Source organism: Vicia villosa, unplaced genomic scaffold (genome assembly GCF_029867415.1).
Source record: "Vicia villosa cultivar HV-30 ecotype Madison, WI unplaced genomic scaffold, Vvil1.0 ctg.001792F_1_1, whole genome shotgun sequence".
NCBI classification, from domain to species: Eukaryota; Viridiplantae; Streptophyta; class Magnoliopsida; order Fabales; family Fabaceae; genus Vicia; species Vicia villosa.
In genome coordinates, this window is record NW_026705729.1 from 410001 (window position 1) to 433559 (window position 23559).

General features: G+C 37.6%; 1 protein-coding gene and 1 long non-coding RNA gene across 2 annotated transcripts; both read left to right on the forward strand.

The window, feature by feature from the left end:
* Positions 1 to 10830: 10830 nt before the first annotated feature.
* Positions 10831 to 11952, forward strand: LOC131636600 (uncharacterized). The gene is made up of 4 exons (XM_058907211.1): positions 10831 to 11070; positions 11197 to 11354; positions 11457 to 11782; positions 11885 to 11952. The coding sequence occupies exons 1-4, from the start codon at positions 10831 to 10833 to the stop codon at positions 11950 to 11952; spliced, it is 792 nt and encodes a 263-aa protein (XP_058763194.1).
* A 1429-nt stretch (positions 11953 to 13381) lies between these two features.
* Positions 13382 to 16012, forward strand: LOC131636593 (uncharacterized). The gene is made up of 3 exons (XR_009294124.1): positions 13382 to 13828; positions 15000 to 15148; positions 15763 to 16012. It is a non-coding gene; the product is annotated as an uncharacterized LOC131636593 (long non-coding RNA).
* The last annotated feature ends 7547 nt before the right edge of the window (positions 16013 to 23559 follow it).

Below are 23559 nucleotides of genomic sequence, written 5' to 3' on the forward strand. Positions count from 1 at the left end.
TGGCGTCATTTTCCCATTAACCATCTTCACGCACATGTGTTAACGCCGAGTACAATACGCCATCTTGACACACTGGGTCCATCGGGCGAAAGCCTAGTGATGTAGCCTACATGGCACCACTAGAGATGGTTTACCTATTATGCGTAGGCCTACTTGGCCGCATAACGCCACCATACTGAGCACGCAAGTGTGTTAATGCCAAGTGGGAAATGCCTCAAGACCATCACAAGCACACTGCAACGGTAGCTCAGGTGTGAGCCCAGGATCACACGATCGGGGTTGTCCCATTGATCACAAAGCCTGGGACATAACGCAACTTAGCCCCCTGTCCGTTTCAATTCAAGCATACACACATATCAAGCGCCAAATCACACAAGCACACAATCCCAATTATTTAACCGAAACAACATGCATTAACAAGATATTCACATCTCATCACGACATAGCATTCATATTTAAACATAATATAGCAATTAAGTGCAATGAGATTAATTCATTCTAATCATGCATAATTCACATATTAAAATTAACATATCCATGATCATATACAACATTAGCATGTTTAAATACCAATTAAACAAGTCTCACATGATTAAGGAGACACTCGGTTCCCTATACGGAACAAAAATGTTCTCGGGGGAAATAGTCATATGCAATTTCACTCGACAAGACACACTAAGTGGGGTTCAAGTATGATTAAATCAAACATTCTGATTTGGAGAACAATTTTATTAGAAAGTACATGTCGCTAGCTTTCCAACGATATAAAGTTTGCGCGAAACGGACTTACGATGCAAAAGTTACGAATTTTTGAAGTTTTGGAAAATCTGGCTAAATAGTGATGTAACGGGTTACATGAATCATGTAACCGGTTACATGTCCCAAAAAATGCGTTTTTCACATTTTTTCACACATGTAACCGGTTATATCAACCATGTAACCGGTTACATCGTTGACAGACCCAAAAAATTCTGCATTTTAAGAGTTCTAAAGCAGTCCCAAACACTTCTAACCAATTCCAATCATCATAATTCAATTCTAGACGAGTTTCCAACATGCAATAGTGATCTAATGTACACATTACATACATAAAACACAATCTCATCATTAAATCAAACATGCATCAAGTTAGCTCACACTAAAACCCTTAACATGCAAATTCTTCCCCAAATTCTACCCAAGGTTTCTAATCTAATGGAACTCACCTTGGCTAAATAGAGGTTAGAAGGATGTTCTTGCTGCCATTGGACTTCCACCATAGTCAAAGCTTCACCTCCATGCTCACCAAACCCGTAACCCCTTCATAACTCATTTCAGCATGCAACATCCAACTTCAAACTCACATATCTCCTTCAAAACAGAAGCTATAAACGCGAACCATATATGCAAAGCGAAGAGAATTTCGTTAGATTTCCAATGAGACCAGAATCGTTACAATCGGAGTTACGAGCTGAGAGTTATACCTGATTTAGTGGAGCTGTACCAATAGTTGCGAAAATGGAACTTGCTTCATGAGTTCTTCTTACTTTCTTGTTTTTAAATTCTGATTTGCAAGCCAAACAATCCCCTAAGTTCATGCAATTAAATCTAATGTCTTTTATGTCCACATGCAAGCATTATATAAGTCCATTATGCCCTCCAACTTAACCTTATTTACAACAATGCCATTTAGTTTGATTTCAACTAGCTCCTTTGCATTTCTCTACTAAACTCTTTATCCCAACTTATTTCATAGATACACATGCTACTTTCTTACTTAGAATAATACCAATGTGCACTCTAATTACCTTTTAATCAATTAAATGATAATTAACCAGTGTCGGGGAGTCGGGGTATTACATTCACCCCCCCTTAAAATGAATTCGTCCTCGAATTCTTTCCGGTCACCACGGAAATAACATGTCCAAATCTATACCAACCAAGGGGTGAAATGTTCCTTACATTTTTCTTTAGATAATCTGACAACTCTGTCTGAGGGTCATTCCATACGATGTAACACAATCTGCCAAAATACTTGCATCCCACTATACGTGATCAGAAACTCTAATCCTCACGCAAACCATCTATGTAGATACTTCGTCTTAACATACCCCAGAAAAGATTCTTCCAAGGTCCTAGACCTCCATTGCTCCATATTAGATTTCATAACTTTAAAAACCTTAGTGATCCACTCAGCTCCTTGAATTACTTCCCATTTGAGAATTACCGCCACAACGTCACTTCTGCGATAACCCTTCAAATTATTCTCCACTCGGGTCCATACAATGTCATTAGGTGTTACCCAACTTCCTTGGTCTTAACTTCTGGTTCCCAAAGTCTTAATATGGTGGTCCCAAGTTTACCTTTACATATACAACCGATCCTCCTTACTCGATTCTTACCTCAGTCCTAGATGCATCAATCATTACCGCAATCCACGATGGTGTAGCATTCCACAACCCTAGCCTTGATGTCCAACAACTTCACACAAGATTCTACTGATGAGAGGTGAAATTCAACAGCTGACCTATAACCATTGCCCAAGTCTTCCTGCATGATCATAGTGCATAAGGCTTAACCACAAAGAACTTGTGCCAGCTAAATGTTCTCACTAGCCTTCAGTATTCCGGCGTTCACGATACTATGTCCAACCCTTGCGACTTACAAGCTAACTGATGAATTACGAACATCGGACCGCATGCCATCCGCAAAACGTATTCCCAAGCAGGCCCATTGACAACGCCTCATGAAATTACGGTGGATCCTCGAGAGACTGGAATGAACAAAACGCTGCTTTGACAATTTCCCTCAGGAAAATATTTTCATCCCAACATAAGATCCTACAAATAGTCTGTTCATTCCTGCCTCAGACTTATCTGATTCTTCCTTGATCCGTTGCACTACTCTGATTCCAATGAATCACACAATTTGAAATCCTCTGAGTCACGTTATATCCATAATTAACTTAGTTTCCATTAATACACAATAATTCCTTATCTATAGTTGTCAAATTACAACACGTGCCAGAACTCCATATACATCCATCGTCGACTACTACTCCTCGAAATTGCATACTCTCCAGAATCAAGCTTCTACTTACTCTGCCATTTCATATAATTCATCTACCACAACTTAGGCACACATTTTGATCTCATGACATTGAAACCCAAATACTCACTGACTTAGAGGTTCGACCTTGTCACTGATTTCCACAGCGTATAATTGCTATATTTTTCCCTTCCAACAAGTCTGGTTTCTTAGCCGGTATAATAAACCCTTCAAAAACATACTGCAGCTCATGATAATTCTAGCAGTTTTACACAACTTCTACCCAACCATACACCTTCATTCTCTTAGCGTAGTATCACCTCTGATAACTCGTGCGACTTACTGATACAACAATCCTCCCATGGCCACACTCCATTCACACAGTCATCTAATGTTTGTTCCACCTCTGAATCGGACACTTAACTGACTTCCTCAGCGGCTGCATCCTCCATTGCAGTGCTTCCAACGGTATGAGTGTAGCCACAATGCAAGAAATTGCACTTTGCATTTTGAACATCTCCGTTATAGACTCCTTAGAAGTTATCGAACCAAAATGTTTATGCCTTACCAAGATTGACATTTCTTCACTCAGAGTACCTACAGACATTCTACCAGATATGTCATACATCAAACTAGTCCAATATACAATTCGCATATTCCACCACCGGTCGCCAATGGTACACGATAGCCACTCACTATGCTGGCCAGGATATCATGACCGCACATGAGTCCCTCTCTAGAAACTCATGCAAAATGCCAACTTAACACTTCACGAAACGAGAACGCCCCCAAGGTATAATCTGACTCGAACTTGCGCGAGCACAATCATTCAGATTCTCTATAAGCATAGTATCAGATCTTGATCCGTCCCACCATCGCCTGTTTAGTTATTCCTCTACTATCGAGCGCGATGTATGAATCCTTATCCCACACACCTTATGAGAGTCTGGATCTGTGTCTCACGAGTTCCAAATTAGGATTCTACCTTGAGTTCCATATCACTTTTGTCCCACACATGTCAGAAAAAGGATGACTAACGCATCTTGTGTACGATAGCGATATTGTGGCATTATATCCGTTTGGTAGTACCAACATGGTGGTCCAACTCCGAGGCCTTGTATTCAGGTAACCTACCTCAGTGGCGTATAATGATCCCCACGCATATCCTATAGTTGCAACCGACAAGTGTCTGAACAGGCCTCCAACAGGTTCATCGTTCCTCAAGTCCTTCGAATCACACTCCTCAGGATGCTAAAACCTGGGAGTGCTACACATCAAGGTTTACTTAATCGGAAAAACCAAAACGACAAGCATGAAGACTTGAAGTTCAACTTCGGATTACCATGTCGTGCGCGTACCCACTCGTCCCACACATGTATGAGATTCCAAGGATAATTCGGTTCAGATATGAGTACTATAGTTCCTAACATCCGACGCAACTGTGATCATCCTAGTGACGTTCCATATAGGTGCTAGTTCTTGTTTGCCTGAACGCCCAACGCCAAGCATAGTTCTATGGCTTTACTCGGAGTCAGACGAACTACAACTAACAAAGAGCTTAGGTTGCTGTATTTCACGCTTCTCCATCATTTCATATTCCGTCTAGCGTAGTTCTAGAGCTTAAATATAAAATAATAAGAACAAAAATACATATCCTGTTCTATCGACCGGGTATTCAAACTTCGCCCAATCGTAAGTTACCACACTCGTACATTCCACCAACACTTACTAGGTAACTACTCTCGCTTAGGTACACCAAGCTGATTCAGAATATAATACTTCACCATCCAATTATTGTCCGTACCAGCACAATAAAAAAGGTCTGACTTCTGTGTCCGCACTTCCAAAGGTTATTCTGTCTTATCAGCTCATCAGTCGCACTTAACACCGGCAGCATCATCAGTACTTAATCCTACTAAATCCCAGCTCAACACCTTCGGAGAATCTCACTTACAAGGCTCTTTCTCAATCCTGCCTGGATTTCCCTTGCTATTACCAAGACTTAGAGAAAGTTTCACTTCGTCCAGTCAAAATCCAGGGGGTTCTAATTGTCTCGATCCACACCTTGATAGTTCGGGTATCACTACTTCGTGTCGAACGCTCTCCTTAAGCTTGACGACTCCAATATCATCCACTTAAAACGTCCAACAATTCATTGCTCATCCATCTCCAAAAACTTAGGTTCACAACCTTGCAGGTTTTACGAGTCCTCGTGGCGGCTCTACCGTAATCCTACTGTCTCACATTCAGTCGATGAGTTGATCAAGTTCAACAACTGAATGAGATATTAGTAAAATCAGGCTAGGAACGTACACTTGAGAGGAGGAAAAGGAATTGCTAGTGATGTCTCATGGCTCGGCCGAGAACCGACTTGCTCTGATACTAACTGTAACACCCCATACATAACTAACTAGTATATTATGCATGAAACGTTAAAAATTGATATTAAGTACATACAAAAGCTATAGCTATAGAAGGATCCATATTGAGTACAACATGAAATTCTACTAGGAATAACTTAAAATGTGTCTTCAATGGATCTGCACAGCGGAAAATGAGATACGACGAGGTCTCCGAGCCATCACCACTTCCAGGTCTTCAGTCCAAACCTGTTACTGACCAAATGCTACTAAACTGCACCTGAAAAAAATATAAGTTGATTAGGGTGAGATTACTAAATCTCAGTGAGTTCCCCTATCTTACGGGTTCACTCGGTTCTACAGGGTACATGCATTAGCAAACCGAATCCACCATTGATTCGGGGTTATCCTTACGGCCAGGTGCAAACACACAACAAGGATACAATCCATATTGGAAGTCCCTTGACTAACCAATAGGATCAACAAACAATCATGAGTACCAGTTTCCTCCAGAAAAGGTCTTCCGGGCTTACCTGCCTGCCTCCTGTCGGGCGCGACCCTCGAGGTCAGGTCTTTCAGTTTTATCCACCTTTATGCTCTCAGAAGATGTCCTCAATTAATGCAAACAAGTATGCAAAACCCGCATCCATATACAGGGAATCCAAAAACGCGCTAATGCCTCGACTAGGTTATAAAAACACACCCTCGATGAATCACGCCCGTGCCTATTGTCAAGAGACTTGTACAAGCACACCGCCAGATGATTATACGGGTTCGCCTAAATGGCTGCGAGATGAACTTAGACTAATTGGCGTCATTGTCCCATTAACCATCTTCACGCACATGTGTTAATGCCGAGTACAATACGCCATATTGACACACTGGATCCATCGGGCGAAAGCCTAGTGATGTAGCCTACATGGCACCACAAGATATGGTTTACCTGTTATGCATAGGCCTACTTGGCCGCATAACGCCACCATACCGAGCACGCAAGTGTGTTAACACCAAGTGGGAAATGCCTCAAGACCCTCACAAGCACACTGCAACGGTAGCTCAGGTGTGAGCCCAGGATCACACGATCAGGGTTGTCACGTTGATTACAAAGCCCGGGACATAACGCAACCTAGCCCCCGACCCGTTTCAATTCAAGCATACACACATATCAAGCGCCAAATCACACAAGCACACAATCCCAATTGTTTAATCGAAACAACAGGCATTAACAAGATATTCACATCTCATCACGACATAGCATTCATATTTAAACATAATATAGCAATTAAGTGCAATGAGATTAATTCATTCTAATCATGCATAATTCACTAACATATAATTGAAAAATATTACCGTATAGACCATATATATATATTTTCTTTCTTTTCAGTAACATATAATTGAAAAATATTACCGTATAGACCATAACTATAAATATTGAGATTAATCTATAATCGATATTTTAATATATCCAAATTGTGAACCTTAAACAATATGAACAAGAGACCATAATTGTTTTAATATCTAATCATTTTTTTTTAATTATAAAAATTGTGAAACATATATAATATCAAAGAGAGACTAAAATAGTTTGAATTTGAAAAGAGGGAATCAAGTGTAGATAAGCCTACTTAATTTTTTTTATGTCAGATAAATTTTTTTTAATAGTAAACCGTTGAATTGAAAAATATTATTATATAAATTATATCTACAAATATCGATATTATTCTATATTCAATTATTTAAATAGTCCATGAAACTAAAAAAAATGAAAAAGAGACCGTAATTGTTTGAATATCGACTTTGAGAATTTGCAGAAACTAATTCCTCATGTAAAGAGAAAACACAATAGGCGGCAAATGACACCCTCAATTTTTTTTTAAAAATATTTTGTCCTAAAACATTTATTTATTTATATGATAAATACATATAGGTTATACAATGTTATGGATTAACATATATTAATAAATAAACAATTATTAAATTATGTGTTTAAAAAATAAATATGTTTGTACATTTCTAACAACGTGTCATAAATATTATTCATAAAATATTCAAAAAAAGTATAAATATTCTAATTTATAAATTCCATAACAAAATTTCGCTATAAATAATGTTCTATTAATCACCTTTTGTAGGTTGAGTAATAAGCGAGGTTTTAGACTTAACAAAGTTGTGAATTTGAATTGAGTTTTAGAAGAGTGATGGGTGCAAGTCAAATTAATAATTGTGTTATGATGATCTTGGTGATAAGTTTAGTTATAGTACAAATTGAGAGCATCGCTCAATCTCAAGAATTGAAGTTAAACAAAATTAATGAGCCTTGGTGCACAATGAGGTGCGAGGTGTTGTGTGGATATGCCTCCACTCCCCATTTTCAAGAGTGTATGGCAGATTGTAAAAAAACAAAATGTAAACAACAACATTGATACGATTCTTTGCATGACCAAGGTTATTTTGTTTAACTTTATTTCACCAAAAATTTTATTTACCTTATTAACAAAATAAAATATTTAAGGCTGTTTTTTATTTTGTAGGTGCTCAAGTATGTAATGCATACATACGATGCCTCAACCTTGGAACGCGGCATCAATAATAAATAAATAAATTTTCCGTATCTTTTGTGAGATGTTATTTAATAAAATGTAATCATGAAGTTGACATTATGTCAAATTTTAAAAAAATTATTACTCACAATGTGTTTTATTAAAAATATTTTAATTAACAATTTTTGAAAAATTGTTCTTATTTTTGTTTGTTTTTTACGCTTATTTCATAAATTTAGTTGCAACTAATTGTCATCTGTGCAAGACTACGACGATCGATATTTAGATCAGAAATGCATTAAACTATATAACGACATTATTAAATAAGTCTTAAAATGTTCAATTTGTTTTATGGAATCAACTCTCAATTATTAGATTGTAACACCTCATACACAGATGTCTAGAATAATATATTTGTGACCTTAACTATGGTACTAAAAATCTTACTTAAGCGTCTAGTTGAATCCATAAGTCACATGCAATACAAAAATATAAATGCGTCTAGTTGATATTGTAATACCCGACATTATATTTATTCGATCCTTATGTTTACTAATAAAATTGGTATAGAATAAGATGGATAAATATGATGTATATTCCACTAATTGGTCTTTAGTGCTAACTAAACCTATTAGTGGCAATAGGAAGGGTATAATGGTATTTTCACCCTTAAGTAGAATAGAGTCATGTTTGGATCCCTCATTCCTTTCTTGACCAAAACAGAATTTGTGAGGGAGAGAAAGAGGAGAAGAAGCGTGGAAAGAGAGGAAGAGGAAGAAGAGTCCCAAAACTTAGTCCAAGCTTCATCCTTGCATGCAACCAATTCTGCCCCAAATCTTGCTCTTTCCATCATCATCATCATCTTGCTTTCAGCTCTGTCATCATCATCTTCTCCAACTCTAAGGTGAGTCCTTAGATAGAAACCATGGGCTTTGCATGTTGGGGTTCTATTTGGGGTTTAGGGATTGTGTGACAATTAATGAATCCATGAATCTAATTATGTTGTATTGCCTTAAATCCTTGTCGGTTGATGATTCTAAATACAATGCATGTTTTAAATTCGTGGGAATCTGGTTAGCAATGCAGGGGTCATCTATAGGTTATTTGGGACTGGTTTAGAGCTCCCAAAATGCAGAAAAATGATTCTGGTTTAGTGTAACCGGTTACGGGTTTGAGTGTAACCGGTTACGCTGTTGAAAATTGGGAGATCTGGGCATTTTTCGTGTCCGTAACCGGTTACGGGTCCTGGTGTAACCGGTTACATTGGGCGCAAAAGGAAAAATTCAGCAGTTTGGGAAATTCATATCTCCCGTTTCGTGCGTCCGTTTGACGCGTACCATATACCGTTAGAAAGCTAATTGAGTGTACTATCTAGGGAAATTAGTCTCGGTGTTTGAATATTATTTTCCGGTGTATCTGACATACCTTCAGTTAAAGTGCGACACTGATATTATGTAAATTGCGTATAGTTAGACTGAATTAGTTCATTATTTCTAACTGCTATGTTATGCTGAAATAAGAATGCTATATTATGATGAAATATGATCATTCTATTAATGCCCATTGTTTCGGTTAAATAATCGGGTTTGTCTGTTTGCGTGCTTTAGCGTTTGTTTATGTGTGTGTGTGCTGAATCGAAGTAGACCAGGTACAAGTTACGATTCGGACCGTGGGTCCTTGAGTTGTCCGTGGGACTGCCCTGATCATGGATCCCTGAGGCACATACCTGAACTACCGTTGCAGTGTGCTTGTGAGAGTCTGGAGGCATTTTACTCACTTGCTGTGTACACACTCGCGTGCTCGGTATGATGGCGTTATGCGGCTAAGTAAGCCTACGCATAACAGGTAAACCATCTCTAATGATGCCATGTAGGCTACATCATTAGGTTCCTACCCGGATGGGCTCATGCGTCGAGACGGCGTGTTGCACTTGCTGTTAACACCATGTGCGTACAGATGGTTAATGGGACGGTGTCGCCTCTTAGGCAAGGTCACCTCGCAGCCATGTAGGCTTATGCGAACCCGTTTAACCATTCTTGCAGGGTGCTTGTGCAAGTCTCTTGACAAATAGGCATGGGTGAACCCACCGAGGGTGTGTTAGTAACTTAGTCTAGTGGTATTAACGTACTTCTGGATTCCCCGTTATGGATGCGGGTTTTGCACACTTGTTTTCTATACCATGTGTATCTGCTTGAGGCAAGTCCAATGGCGGACGAGTCACCTTGTTTACTCCGTGTTTGTACCGGAAGTGAGAACAACCCCGAATCCATGGTGGATTCGTTCATTATTTGCATGTTCCCTTTAGATCCGAGCGGACTAATAGGTTAGGCGGACTCACTGAGATTTAGTAATCTCATCCCATTCCAATTATTTATTTTTCAGGTGGTTCGAGGCAAGATCGCGGTAAGGGAAAGATGGATTAGATCTCTTGGCGATGCTTGGATATTTCTTCTAGTTCTTATCGTGCTTGCTAGTTTATGTATTTTGGATATGTACCGTTATGATGTACTTGTATTTTGGCCATGATACATTCAACTTTTATATTCGTGTACTTCTATTTTCCGCTGCAAACATTATGTAACTGTTGTCTTATGAACCATATATAATACTTTATGCATATTATTCTAGACAAATATGTGTGGGGTGTTACAGTTGGTATCAGAGCAGGTCGATCCTCGACTTTGCTAAGACACATCATAATGCAGTACAATTCTGCCTCATATGTGTATAATCAGTATGATTCCTTATGTCTTATTTATGGCATTGAGTCTGATCAACTTGATTCCATGCGTAGGACAGACAGGGAGATGGCTGAGCAACGCAGAGGTCCCGGAAGGCCCAGAACTAGGAATGTGGAGCCCGAGCAAGAAGCCGGAGGTGTAGGTGTGCCTTGGCAATAGATGATGCAGCAGATGATGCAGCAAAACCAGATGATGGCTCAAATAATGCAAGGCATGCAAGGACAACAGCCTCCTACTCAAACTCCTGTTCCTCAAGCTGCAGCTGGACCAGATTTTCGTGCCTTCTTCAGGATGGATCCTCCAGAGTTCGTTGGTGGACTTGACTCACTCTTGGCTCATGATTGGTTAGCTGGTATGGAGAGGGTGTTTCAAGCTATTCAGTGTACTGAAGAAGAGAAGGTGATCTTTGCTACTCAGAAGATGAAGGGACCAGCCCTTAGGTGGTGGAACACTGCATTCACTTATTTCACCACACAAGAGATTCCTAAGGATTGGCAACACTTGAAAGTGGCATTCTTGGAGAAGTATTTCCCAAATAGTGTGAGGACTCAGAAGGAGCGAGAATTCCAGAACTTCAAGCAAGGTGACAAGTCTGTTTCAGAATATGCAGAGAAGTTTGAGGACTTGGCAGACTACTCCAGACAAGCTGTTTATGCCCCAGATGAACTATGGAAGATTGATCAGTTCATGATGGGTTTGAGGGCCGACATTGCTCATAGTGTTTCCCAAAGAGAGTTCACTACCTATGCTGAATGTTTGAGGCAATACTATGTTGCTGAAAACAGTTTGAAGAGGGTTCAAGAAGAAAGGAACCAGAACAGGACTAACTTCAGGGAGCAGGGGAGATCTACTCAAAACTTGAGGCCCCGTAATCCTCCACCAAAGATGAAGCAAGTCCACGGTGACCGTTTCCCCCGACCACCCTTTTGTGATAAGTGTAAGAGGAAGCACACTGGAAATTGTGAGGTTTATCCTTTCAGATGTTATGAGTGTGGCGAGCAAGGTCACGTGATGAGGAATTGCCCGAAGAAGGGAGCTCCAGAAAAGACTGCAGGTCGTGTTTACACTTTGGATTCGAGGAAGGCCAAGGGAAACAACAATCTCATTGCGGGTACGTGTTATGTTAACAATCAACCTTTATGTGTTTTAGTTGATTGTGGAGCCACTCATTCTTTTGTCTCTACCGAGTGTGTTTATCGACTTGGTTTGGAAGTTACTCCATTACCCAATCCTATGATTATTTCTTTGGCAATGGATGTGTCGCACGCTCGCGAAAAATGAACAGAGTCGCCACCAATATATTTATCCCATAAGGGAAAGGAATATCAGAAAACCTAACAAAGGAAGGAACGGGGTCTTGCGACCAGAGAATCAAGGTACGGAAGTCGGTTACGCGAGGGGAAGGTATTAGCACCCCTCGCGCCCATCGTACTCGATGGTATCCACCTATGTTTGTTTCTATCTAAAGGGTGTGTACTATGTCTATGTCTACATGCGAATGAATGCAAAAGAAATACGGGGAAAAGAAGGAATATTTACAAATGTGCTCGTTCAAGCCCCGCGACTTGATGCCTACGTATCCTTTTCAGGAATCAGAGCGCCGTAGTTCGGCTCCAGATTTTCTGTTTTTGTGTTTTTTAGTTGGGCGGAGTTAACGCTCGCGCTCTTGCATAAGGGATCGACCTAGGATGCAATAGAGCGGAGATAACAATGCCCTTAAGAAAGGAGAGAGAAGAGAGAGAGAGAGTTTGAGTGTTTCGAGGAAATCCCTAAAGCAAGGGAAACTCGAGTTACTCTATGGTTTGTGTTTTTTAGAATTTGGGAACTTACGCCCGAATGGAACCCTAAAGCAAGGGAGATCCAAGCACTCGAACATTCCCTAAAGCAAGGGGTGTTCAAGCTTCCATTCCCTTTTTAAGATTTTCACTTTGTTTATTAATGTTTTTTAAGTGTTTTCTTTGTATTTTTTATGGGGATTTTATTTTGAATATTTATTAGATGTTTTAGGTTGTAAAAGAAAAAGAAACTAGCCTAAGTATGAAGGGAATTTCTACCTAATGTTGTCATGGCTTCTACCTAAAGGTTAGGAATAAAGGAACATGAAAAATAAAGTGCTAAGTAGAATATTGAAAATAGCATGAAAAAGAACAAGTCAAAATATAGCACAAAAGTGAATTAAAAGCACTATTATTTTTGTGGTTTTTTATGAAAGAAATGAATTCAAAAGATTAATGTCAAAATCAACCTAAAACTCTACTATTTTTATATGATTTTTTAATAGAAGAGGTCTCATTTTATTACCTAAAAAGAAATAGAAACTATGTAGAGAAACCTAAAAAACTATCAATTAATCATGGGCTCAGGGGATGTGAAACTGAAAATAGTGGTGCAGTCAGCAAGGCCCCAGAAGGTTATGGCCCAGATTCGTTTCTTATTGTTACAGATTTTTTTTATACAGCCAAATAATGGTGATAGGATGGGCCTAGTGGGTGCGCTAGTAACATGGCCCAAGGAACGTTTTTTGTAATTCAGAGACTATGCCAAAAAGCAAAGCGTTGGGCCATTGGGGGTGAAAATAGTGATCAGGCCTAGAGGAATTTTTGTTTGATCCATTTGATTATTCATTATTAATATTGTTATTATTCAAAACAAAACGATTAATTAAAATGAATAAATAAAAAAAACTAAATGGAATTGGATGACGTTTCAGATTCTCACTCTTTCAAACTCGTCTCTCCTCCTCTCCAACGAAACAAACAGCTCGCCGGAAATCGCTCCGCCGCGTCGGAGGCGGCGGAGCTCGGCCAAATTCAAAATTCAAACACGCACCCTCAACTACTTCACCTCCTCTCTTCATTTTCGACCTCAATTCCTCGTAACAAGGCTCAAATGCCTCAGATCGAAAAAAAGGGGAAAAACAAACCCTAACTAAGAGAGACTCTAAATTCCAATCATCAAAGCCTTAGTTCGTTCAAATCAGGAGAAGATCGAAGAGGAACGGTAATGACCGTGACGGATATGCAAGAATGACGAGTAACTTGAAAGAAGAAACCTTACCTGGAATGACGAACACACGCGAATTGAAGAGAAATCCGGAGAGGAGAGTCCTAAGCGCGACACTGCGAAATAGACGCAAGAGGATGAAATGATCTTCCCGGTGAGTTCTTGAATTCTTTAGTTTGTGTTTACCGCTTCTCCTTCTTCTCTTCGTCTTCTGTTCTTCTTCTATTTTTGCTGTTTTGAACAATTCTGAATTGTGGCGTTGTTGTTTGAATTGGATTGAACTGTGCGTTGAGAGTTATCGTGTGGAGAGTCACAGTGAGGCGGTAGAGGCGGAGAAGAGTGGTTTAGCACACCTTCACTCAGAGCTCAATGGAGGAACTCTGAGGGAGGTTTGTGGTGGTGCTCTAATGGTGGTGAGGGTGGAAGATGAGTGTGAAGGTGATGGAGAAGAGAGGTTGCCGAAGTGAAGGTTGGTGGATGAAGATGATGAGGAATGGAGAAGATGATTCAGATAGACAAATGAAGAATGGTAGGGTGTGTGAAGAGGTGAAGGTGGTGAATGAGCGTGAGAGTGATGAAGAGTGAAAATGGTGGAGAACGAGTGTGTGAAATGGCGTAGTGTGAATCTGAGAAGAGAGAGCCAGTTATATAGGTGGAGGTGGAGTTAGTTAAGGAGAGAAGGATTCTGAGCCGTTAGATTAGAGAGAATCGGTTAGGAGATTGGAGGGTGGATCTGAGAGTTAGTTGAAGAGGTTTGGATTCAGTTACAAATTGAAAGGTTGGTTACAGTTCTGTTATGATTATATCTGTTTTCAGTTATGAGCTATTTATGGTTCAGTTACCTGTTAGTTAGATGGAGGTTAGTTTCTGTTAGAGACTTTTGGGGCTGTTAGTAACTGATTTTTGGAAGTTAGTTATAGGTTAGTTTTTTGTTATAATTCTGTTTTTGATATGGTTACATGTGATAAGTGGATGGTGATTGTGATATAGGTTGATAGGGATAGTTTGAAGCTGAAGGGTGGGGGGAAAGTTGGTTACGGTTCAGTTTAGAATTCGGTTAGAGGTTGTGAGCTAATTCTATTTTGGTGGTTACAAGCTAGTTGACAGTTAGAATTTGTTTTGAACTTGATTCTATTTTCCTTCCCGGTTTTCGGCTATGAACGGTTATGAATGTTATGCCATTTTTCTTGTGAATCTCCCTGTTAGTGATTTTCTGCTGGAATTCTGTTAAGCTTGAATCAGTTCTGAATTTTATGTATGCTTGAAACCAGTGAATATGTGATGATTGTACGTATTGAATGCGGTCGGTTTTACTGGTTTTGCAGGGCTGCATGTTTGGATTAGTTAGGAACTCCATTTGGTTGCTTGAAGGTGTATGGCCCTGGTTCGAAAAGTTGCAGCAGGGATAGGAGTCCTTGCATTCAGTGATGTGGTGATCTTCTTTCATGAGGTTATGTTGGTGTTGAATGTGCAGGTATGTCAGTTTTGCTACTGTCAGTATGTGAGTTTAATTTTGGTCATTTTTGTATGGTTTTCTGTGTAGTGTATAGATGTGCTGTTAGGTGATAATTTGGAATACTCGAATTTGATGTGTAAACTGAATACAGAACTATTGCATTGGTTTGTTAGGAATGCAGACTGGTTAGTTTGTGATAAAATGGTTTGATATGGATTAACTTGTATACGCTGAATGAATGTATGTGGCTGTATTGAATATGGTAGGTATGTTAGTGATGTGTAAATGTGTGATGTTTAGAGGTTGGAAACAGGTTGAAAATTAGAAGTGTGTTGATAATTGGATATGGAAAGTTTTGGGATTTAGTGATATTAATTGAGCTCATATGCATGCTGAAATTTGTCATTGTAATGTCGCATGATACCTCGGACTGAGCTGAGTTTAGACTAGTGTTAATATGCAGGGCAGGTTGGTTAATACAGTGTGGTTCGGTTCTGTCAAATGAAGATAAGCTTGAATGTAATTAGTCAATGATGTATGGACTGCTAGGAAAATAGTTAGAAGAAGATGTTAGGCTTTTTTCTTTGGATTGTATGTGCAGGGACTGATTGTATTTATTTTTTTGTTGACAGGTTCATAAAGAAAGAGAATGAAGCTGAATTCTGGTGCTGAGCTGGGAGATGAAGAAGCAAATGCTTATTGGACTTGAATTGAAGATTGGAGATTAGGATAAAGGCACTAGGACTCAATGTTTGGATATTTTGTAATGGATATGTTTGTATTTGGACTGTATTAGATATTTTTGTATGGAAATTGAATGGTGTAATGGTTTTGAAATCAGGTTTTGAAAATATAATGAAGTTTGATGATGGTATCAATGTAGTTTGACTTTTCATATGGATGTTGATTTTTGACAATGTAGTTCGACCTCGAATACACCTTTGACTTTTATTGACTTTTCATGTGACTAGCCTTTCAAGTAATCCACTAAAATCCTCTCCAATCCTTGTAATCTTGAATAAATGAATCCAAATAACAACCTTGATCCATATGTAGTAATTGGTCCCAAAAGAGAGAATCCATAAGACTTAGTCAACATATGACTAAAAGTTCACAGTGACCAAAATGACTTCCCAAAGCTTTTCTCCATGATGTGTAACAAATATCCTGACCAAATGACTTATGGTATGAAACTCACAGCTAAACTTGAGTTGCAAACAAATGGGTACTCCAATCTTCATGTATAGATGGAATCCTGACCTTTAAACTCAATTAATGCCTTCAATCCATCACCAATGATTTTAATGAACCAAGATTATTTTTTAATGAATGAATGCATGATGTGTTAGATGACCTAATGGAGGTATGTACATGAATGCAAAGCCTAAGCCAGTTAGAAATAAAGGGGTAGGACAAATTTGGGGTATGACAGGATGATACCGTGGAAGCTCGACTAATTTGCAAAGATTGTTTGGTGTCTTTTAATGGTCGTGACTTCCCGATTGATCTAATTTGTTTACCCCTCAAGAAGCTTGATGTTATTCTAGGGATGGATTGGTTGTCTCTTAACTCGGTGTACATTGGTTGCAAAGAGAAGGCCATATTCATTCCAGCTGAAGAGATTTCTTCCGATGATGCAATTACCAAGTTGATAGAAGGTACAATCAGCACGGTTAATTCTCTCTTTTCTCAAGAAAGATCCTTTCTTTTAGTTCTTTCCAAAGAACCTTCTGGGTTCACTCGGTTCTACAGGGTACATGCATTAACAAACCGAATCCACCATTGATTCGGGGTTATCCTTACGGCCAGGTGCAAACACACAACAAGGATACAATCCATATTGGAAGTCCCTTGACTAACCAATAGGATCAACAAACAATCATGAGTACCAGTTTCCTCCAGAAAAGGTCTTCCGGGTTTACCTGCCTGCCTCCTGTCGGGCGCGACCCTCGAGGTCAGGTCTTTCGGTTTTACCCACCTTTATGCTCTCAGAAGATGTCCTCAATTAATGCAAACAAGTATGCAAAACCTGCATCCATATACGGGGAATCCAAAAACGCGCTAATGCCTCGACTAGGTTATAAAAACACACCCTCGATGAATCACACCCGTGCCTATTGTCAAGAGACTTGTACAAGCACACCGCCAGATGATTATACGGGTTCGCCTAAATGGCTGCGAGATGAACTTAGACTAATTGGCGTCATTGTCCCATTAACCATCTTCACGCACATGTGTTAACACCGAGTACAATACGCCATCTTGACACACTGGGTCCATCGGGCGAAAGCCTAGTGATGTAGCCTACATGGCACCACAAGAAATGGTTTACCTGTTATGCATAGGCCTACTTGGCCGCATAACGCCACCATACCGAGCACGCAAGTGTGTTAACACCAAGTGGGAAATGCCTCAAGACCCTCACAAGCACACTGCAACGGTAGCTCAGGTGTGAGCCCAGGATCACACGATCAGGGTTGTCCCATTGATTACAAAGCCCGGGACATAACGCAACCTAGCCCCCGACCCGTTTCAATTCAAGCATACACACATATCAAGCGCCAAATCACACAAGCACACAATCCCAATTGTTTAATCAAAACAACAAGCATTAACAAGATATTCACATCTCATCACGACATAGCATTCATATTTAAACATAATATAGCAATTAAGTGCAATGAGATTAATTCATTCTAATCATGCATAATTCACATATTAAAATTAACATATCCATGATCATATACAACATTAGCATGTTTAAATACCAATTAAACAAGTCTCACATGACTAACGAGAAACTCGGTTCCCTATACGGAACAAAACTGTATCTCGGGGGAAATAGTCACATGCAATTTCACTCGACAAGACACACTAAGTGGGGGTCAAGTATGATTAAATCAAACATTCTGGTTTGGGGACTAATTTTATTAGAAAGTACACATCACTAGCTTTCCAACGATATAAAGTTTGCGCGAAACGGACTTACGACGCAAAAGTTACGAATTTTTGAAGTTTTGGAAAATCTGCCTAAATAGTGATGTAACAGGTTACATGAATCATGTAACCGGTTACATGACCCAAAAACTCCGTTTTTCACCCTTTTTCACACATGTAACCGGTAACATCAACCATGTAACCGGTTACATCACTGACAGACCCAAAAATTCTGCATTTTAAGAGTTCTAAAGCAGTTCCAAACACTTCTAACCAATTCCAATCATCATAATTCAATTCTAGACAAATTTCCAACATGCAATAGTGGTCTAATGTACAAATTGCATACATAAAACACAATCTCATCATTAAATCAAACATGCATCAAGTTAGCTCACACTAAAACCCTTAACATGCAAATTCTTCCCCAAATTCTACCCAAGGTTTCGAATCTAATGGAACTCACCTTGGCTAAATAGAGGTTAGAAGGATGTTCTTGCTGCCATTGGACTTCCACCATAGTCAAAGCTTCACCTCCATGCTTACCAAACCCGTAACCCCTTCATAACTCATTTCAGCATGCAACATCCAACTTCAAACTCACATATCTCCTTCAAAACAGAAGCAATAAACGCGAACCATATAAGCAAATCGAAGAGAATTTCGTTAGCTTTCCAATGAGACCAGAATCTTTACAATCGGAGTTATGAGCAGAGAGTTATACCTGATTTAGTGGAGCTGTACCAATAGTTACGAAAATGGAACTTGCTTCATGAGTTCTTCTTACTTTCTTGTTTTCAAATTCTGATATGTAACACCCGGGGCCGAAGAAGGTGAGAGGTGGTTGCACCGCATGTAACACCTGAGGCCAATGAGGGCTAGGGTGGTCGCCACATCGGAATGAGAGGGATCCTAAGTCCGTGCAGGTATGGGACTGCATGGTTGAAAGGAAACTTACTTTCTTGCTTCATGATCTATACGATGATAACTTTCAATCCGAGACGTTGGATTTTGTTATACGGATGTAAGTAAAGAGTTATCTAAAATATCATCTTACTAAGATTGATATCTTGGTGTCGTTTGATCTTGACCCATACACACACACGGATATACATGTAAGAGTATTTTTCTAGAAAATAATATCCTTTCTACCATATATCCTTTTTTTCTTCTTATTTATATATATATATATATATATATATATATATATATATATATATATATATATATATATATATATATATATATATATATTTTTTTTTTTTTCTTTCTTTTCAATAACATATAATTGAAAAATATTACCGTATAGACCATAACTATAAATATTGAGATTAATCTATAATCGATATTTTAATATATCCAAATTGTGAACCTTAAACAATATGAAAAAGAGACCATAATTGTTTTAATATCTAATCATTTTTTTTAATTATAAAAATTGTGAAACATATATAATATCAAAGAGAGACTAAAATAGTTTGAATTTGAAAAGAGGGAATCAAGTGTAGATAAGCCTACTTAATTATATAAAACAACCACCATATATATATATATATATATATATATATATATATATATATATATATATATATATATATATATATATATATATATATATATATATATATATATATATATATATATATATGACATAATATATTTGAATAACTTTTTGTGATATTTTACAAACTACATTAGAAATTTTTTACAATAAAAATTTGACTTTCAAAAAATATATTGACAGATTGAATTTCATTTAAATATCTTTATTAAATGTATGACACAAACTTATAAAATACGAAAGAACAAATTTTTCTTATTTTGAATTAATATATATATATATATATATATATATATATATATATATATATATATATATATATATATATATATATATATATATAGTGCTTGTATTTCTCAAAACAACTATCTTTATATACCATATTTCTTTTTTTTATCTTATTTATATATTATTTTATTTTTTAATAACATATATATGAGGAGAGATTAAATTACACACAAGATCGTTATACCCAAACTTACACTCGCGACATATCATTATGTCAGATAAATTTTTTTTAATAGTAAACCGTTGAATTGAAAAATATTATTATATAAATTATATCTACAATTATCGATATTATTCTATATTCAATTATTTAAATAGTCCATGAAACTAAAAAAAAAAGAAAAAGAGACCGTAATTGTTTGAATATCGACTTTGAGAATTTGCAGAAACTAATTCCTCATGTAAAGAGAAAACACAATAGGCGGCAAATGACACCCTCAATTTTTTTTTTAAAATATTTTGTCCTAAAACATTTATTTATTTATATGATAAATACATATAGGTTATACAATGATATGGATTAACATATATTAATAAATAAACAATTATTAAATTATGTGTTTAAAAAATAAATATGTTTGTACATTTCTAACAACGTGTCATAAATATTATTCATAAAATATTCAAAAAATTTATAAATATTCTAATTTATAAATTCCATAACAAAATTTCGCTATAAATAATGTTCTATTAATCACCTTTTGTAGGGTGAGTAATAAGCGAGGTTTTAGACTTAACAAAGTTGTGAATTTGAATTGAGTTTTAGAAGAGTGATGGGTGCAAGTCAAATTAAAAATTGTGTTATGATGATCTTGGTGATAAGTTTAGTTATAGTACAAATTGAGAGCATCGCTCAATCTCAAGAATTGAAGTTAAACAAAATTAATGAGCCTTGGTGCACAATGAGGTGCGAGGTGTTGTGTGGATATGCCTCCACTCCCCATTTTCAAGAGTGTATGGCAGATTGTAAAAAAACAAAATGTAAACAACAACATTGATACGATTCTTTGCATGACCAAGGTTATTTTGTTTAACTTTATTTCACCAAAAATTTTATTTACCTTATTAACAAAATAAAATATTTAAGGCTGTTTTTTATTTTGTAGGTGCTCAAGTATGTAATGCATACATACGATGCCTCAACCTTGAAACGCGGCATCAATAATAAATAAATAAATTTTTCGTATCTTTTGTGAGATGTTATGTAATAAAATGTAATCATGAAGTTGACATTATGAACTTCACGAAGAACAAAACATTAATACCTACATTGGCACAAAGAGAAGGCGTCCATGGGAGACCTAAGAAAATTTCATCATTTGCTATTCTTTGTTCTTGTTTCTTTTTCTCTGTAAGCCCGGAGTGGCAGCAATAACCTAAAAGTCACTAATAAAAGTTTTCTTTTTGTTTCTACTTGTTTGCGAAGATAAATTCTAAAGTCCTTGAAAACATTGCATATGCACTCTGTTCCACCCTAAAATTTGCCCAACTAATTATTCCTAACTGGATTTCACATCTCATTCATATACATACTTCATTTAGATCATTCATCCAATACATGCATTCATAGCACTGTTACTGCTCCAAGAAAGTTGACAAGAAAAAGGGTCTCATTGAAGAAATTCTTGGTTAAAAGAGAGGATCTGAGATTTAATGGTATGGAATCATCTCCATTGAAGCTCTCATGAGATTAGGGTTTTACTATCCTCAGTTCAATGCATTGAATGGAAAAAGGCAAGCTTCAAGATCATCTGGTCTTCCCAAATCAGGGTTTATGACCAAAGTCAACACAGTTGACTTTTTGGTAAACCATTAATCAGAAGATGATTTTATGATATGGGGTGTCATGAGGTCCCTTGTGGAGGTACTCAATGAATTCTATTGGTTGGTACATGATTAAAGTTGAATGGAATCTGGTTAATCAGAAAATTCATCAAGGATTGAAAAAGTCAAACAATTGACTTTTGGGTATTTTGGTCAAAATAATGTCAAAATCTCTTAATATTGACTTTTGGTGGAAATTATTCAAGGAAATACCACGGAAATAAATAATATCAAGATTTTATCAAAAGTTACCCAAAATGGAAAGTTGGTTGAAAATGGAAATTCCGAAAGAAGAAAGTGGAAAAAACTTAGAAAAATTTAAAAGTTTTTGGGTTCTAAATATAGTTGATCAGCTCACTTCACTTCCATATTATACATGTCAGATGGAAATTTTTTGAAACAAGTTCAACATCAAAGTTGCTCATCTCATGAAGATGAACAACTTTGCAGTTGAGAGTTTTCTCAAAAGAAGCTTAGATTTGGAGATATGGAGTCTTGAAAATGGAAGATTCTCACTGGTTCACGTCAAGCTGCCAGGCAAAATTTCTCGCCAGGGCAAGCATTTAATCAAGCACGTCGTGTGCCAATTTCAAATTAATTTGTAGGAAGTTACAAGCATTTCCTTAAATTTGTTAGACGCTGGCCTAAAGATCTAGAGGGGGGGTGAATAGATCTCACTAAGTTTTTACGGATTTTTCTACTGACTCGAGCGAAAGCGGTTCTGAATCGACTTACGTCTATTCCGGACCGCTATTGCAAAGGTCGTATGTGTTTCAAAACCAAAAAGTAAGTGGAATTGATGGTGAAGTAATATGATGGCTAACCAATACGTTTAACAACTGAAAACCAATTAACTCCTAGATTGACAACTTTGATTTGCAATGCAGTAAGATTGGATTAAGCAAAAACACAAACACTTGGTGATACGTTCAAATTGATAGTGATTCAAGTTGTGGTGAATTGTGATGTTTGTGCAGAACTTTAATTCACAATTTTAACACTTGAATCGTTAATCAATTTTGCACTTATAACCAATTATGAACAGAAAGTAAAAGAGAAAGTAAAAGCGACAAGAACACGATATTTGTTTAGGCAGTTCGTCGATCGTCCTCGCTACGACTACGTCTGCCCCCAATTCCAAATTGAAATTGGGTAATCTTTCATTAATGTTGAAAGTAGTATATACAAAGAAGATAACAAAGCGATAAACGATAAACCAATTATGTCGATCCTTTGAATCTTCTTCCCCCTTAATCTTGAGCCAGATCAAGGTTATCCAAGAGCTTCACTTTGATTCCCTTCTGCAGTGTCTTGATTCCTTGAACTCCCCGTTCCTCAATCGTTACACTCAGCCGAATCCTCAATGAACGCCTCTTGATAAAAACCCCCAAGAACCACCCGTCGTGGAGGACAAAACCCGCAGATTTTATTCACCAACAAACCCCACAAACCTTCACCCACTAGGAATCTTCAATTCCGTTCCATGGACGTTATCGAACTCATCACTAACCCGCAACGCAAGAATGATTATGTGTAATTGTGTTGGAGATGATGAAGAACGAAGATGAGAAGCGTTTGTGTATCTTTCAGTCGTTGGTGTTGCTTGAATAATAACCCTTGCACAATATATATGATTGCATAACAGTTAGAACCAAGAAAAACTGATTTTTGAACTTTCTTGATCAGTTAGGTCGACCACTTGTAGTGCTTAGGTCGACCTAACAGAGCTTGCAGAATTTTGCTCCCAGTTAGGTCGACCTGTTGAAGGAGTAGGTCGACCAGAATCCTCTTCTGATGCATTCTGGGGACATTTTCACAG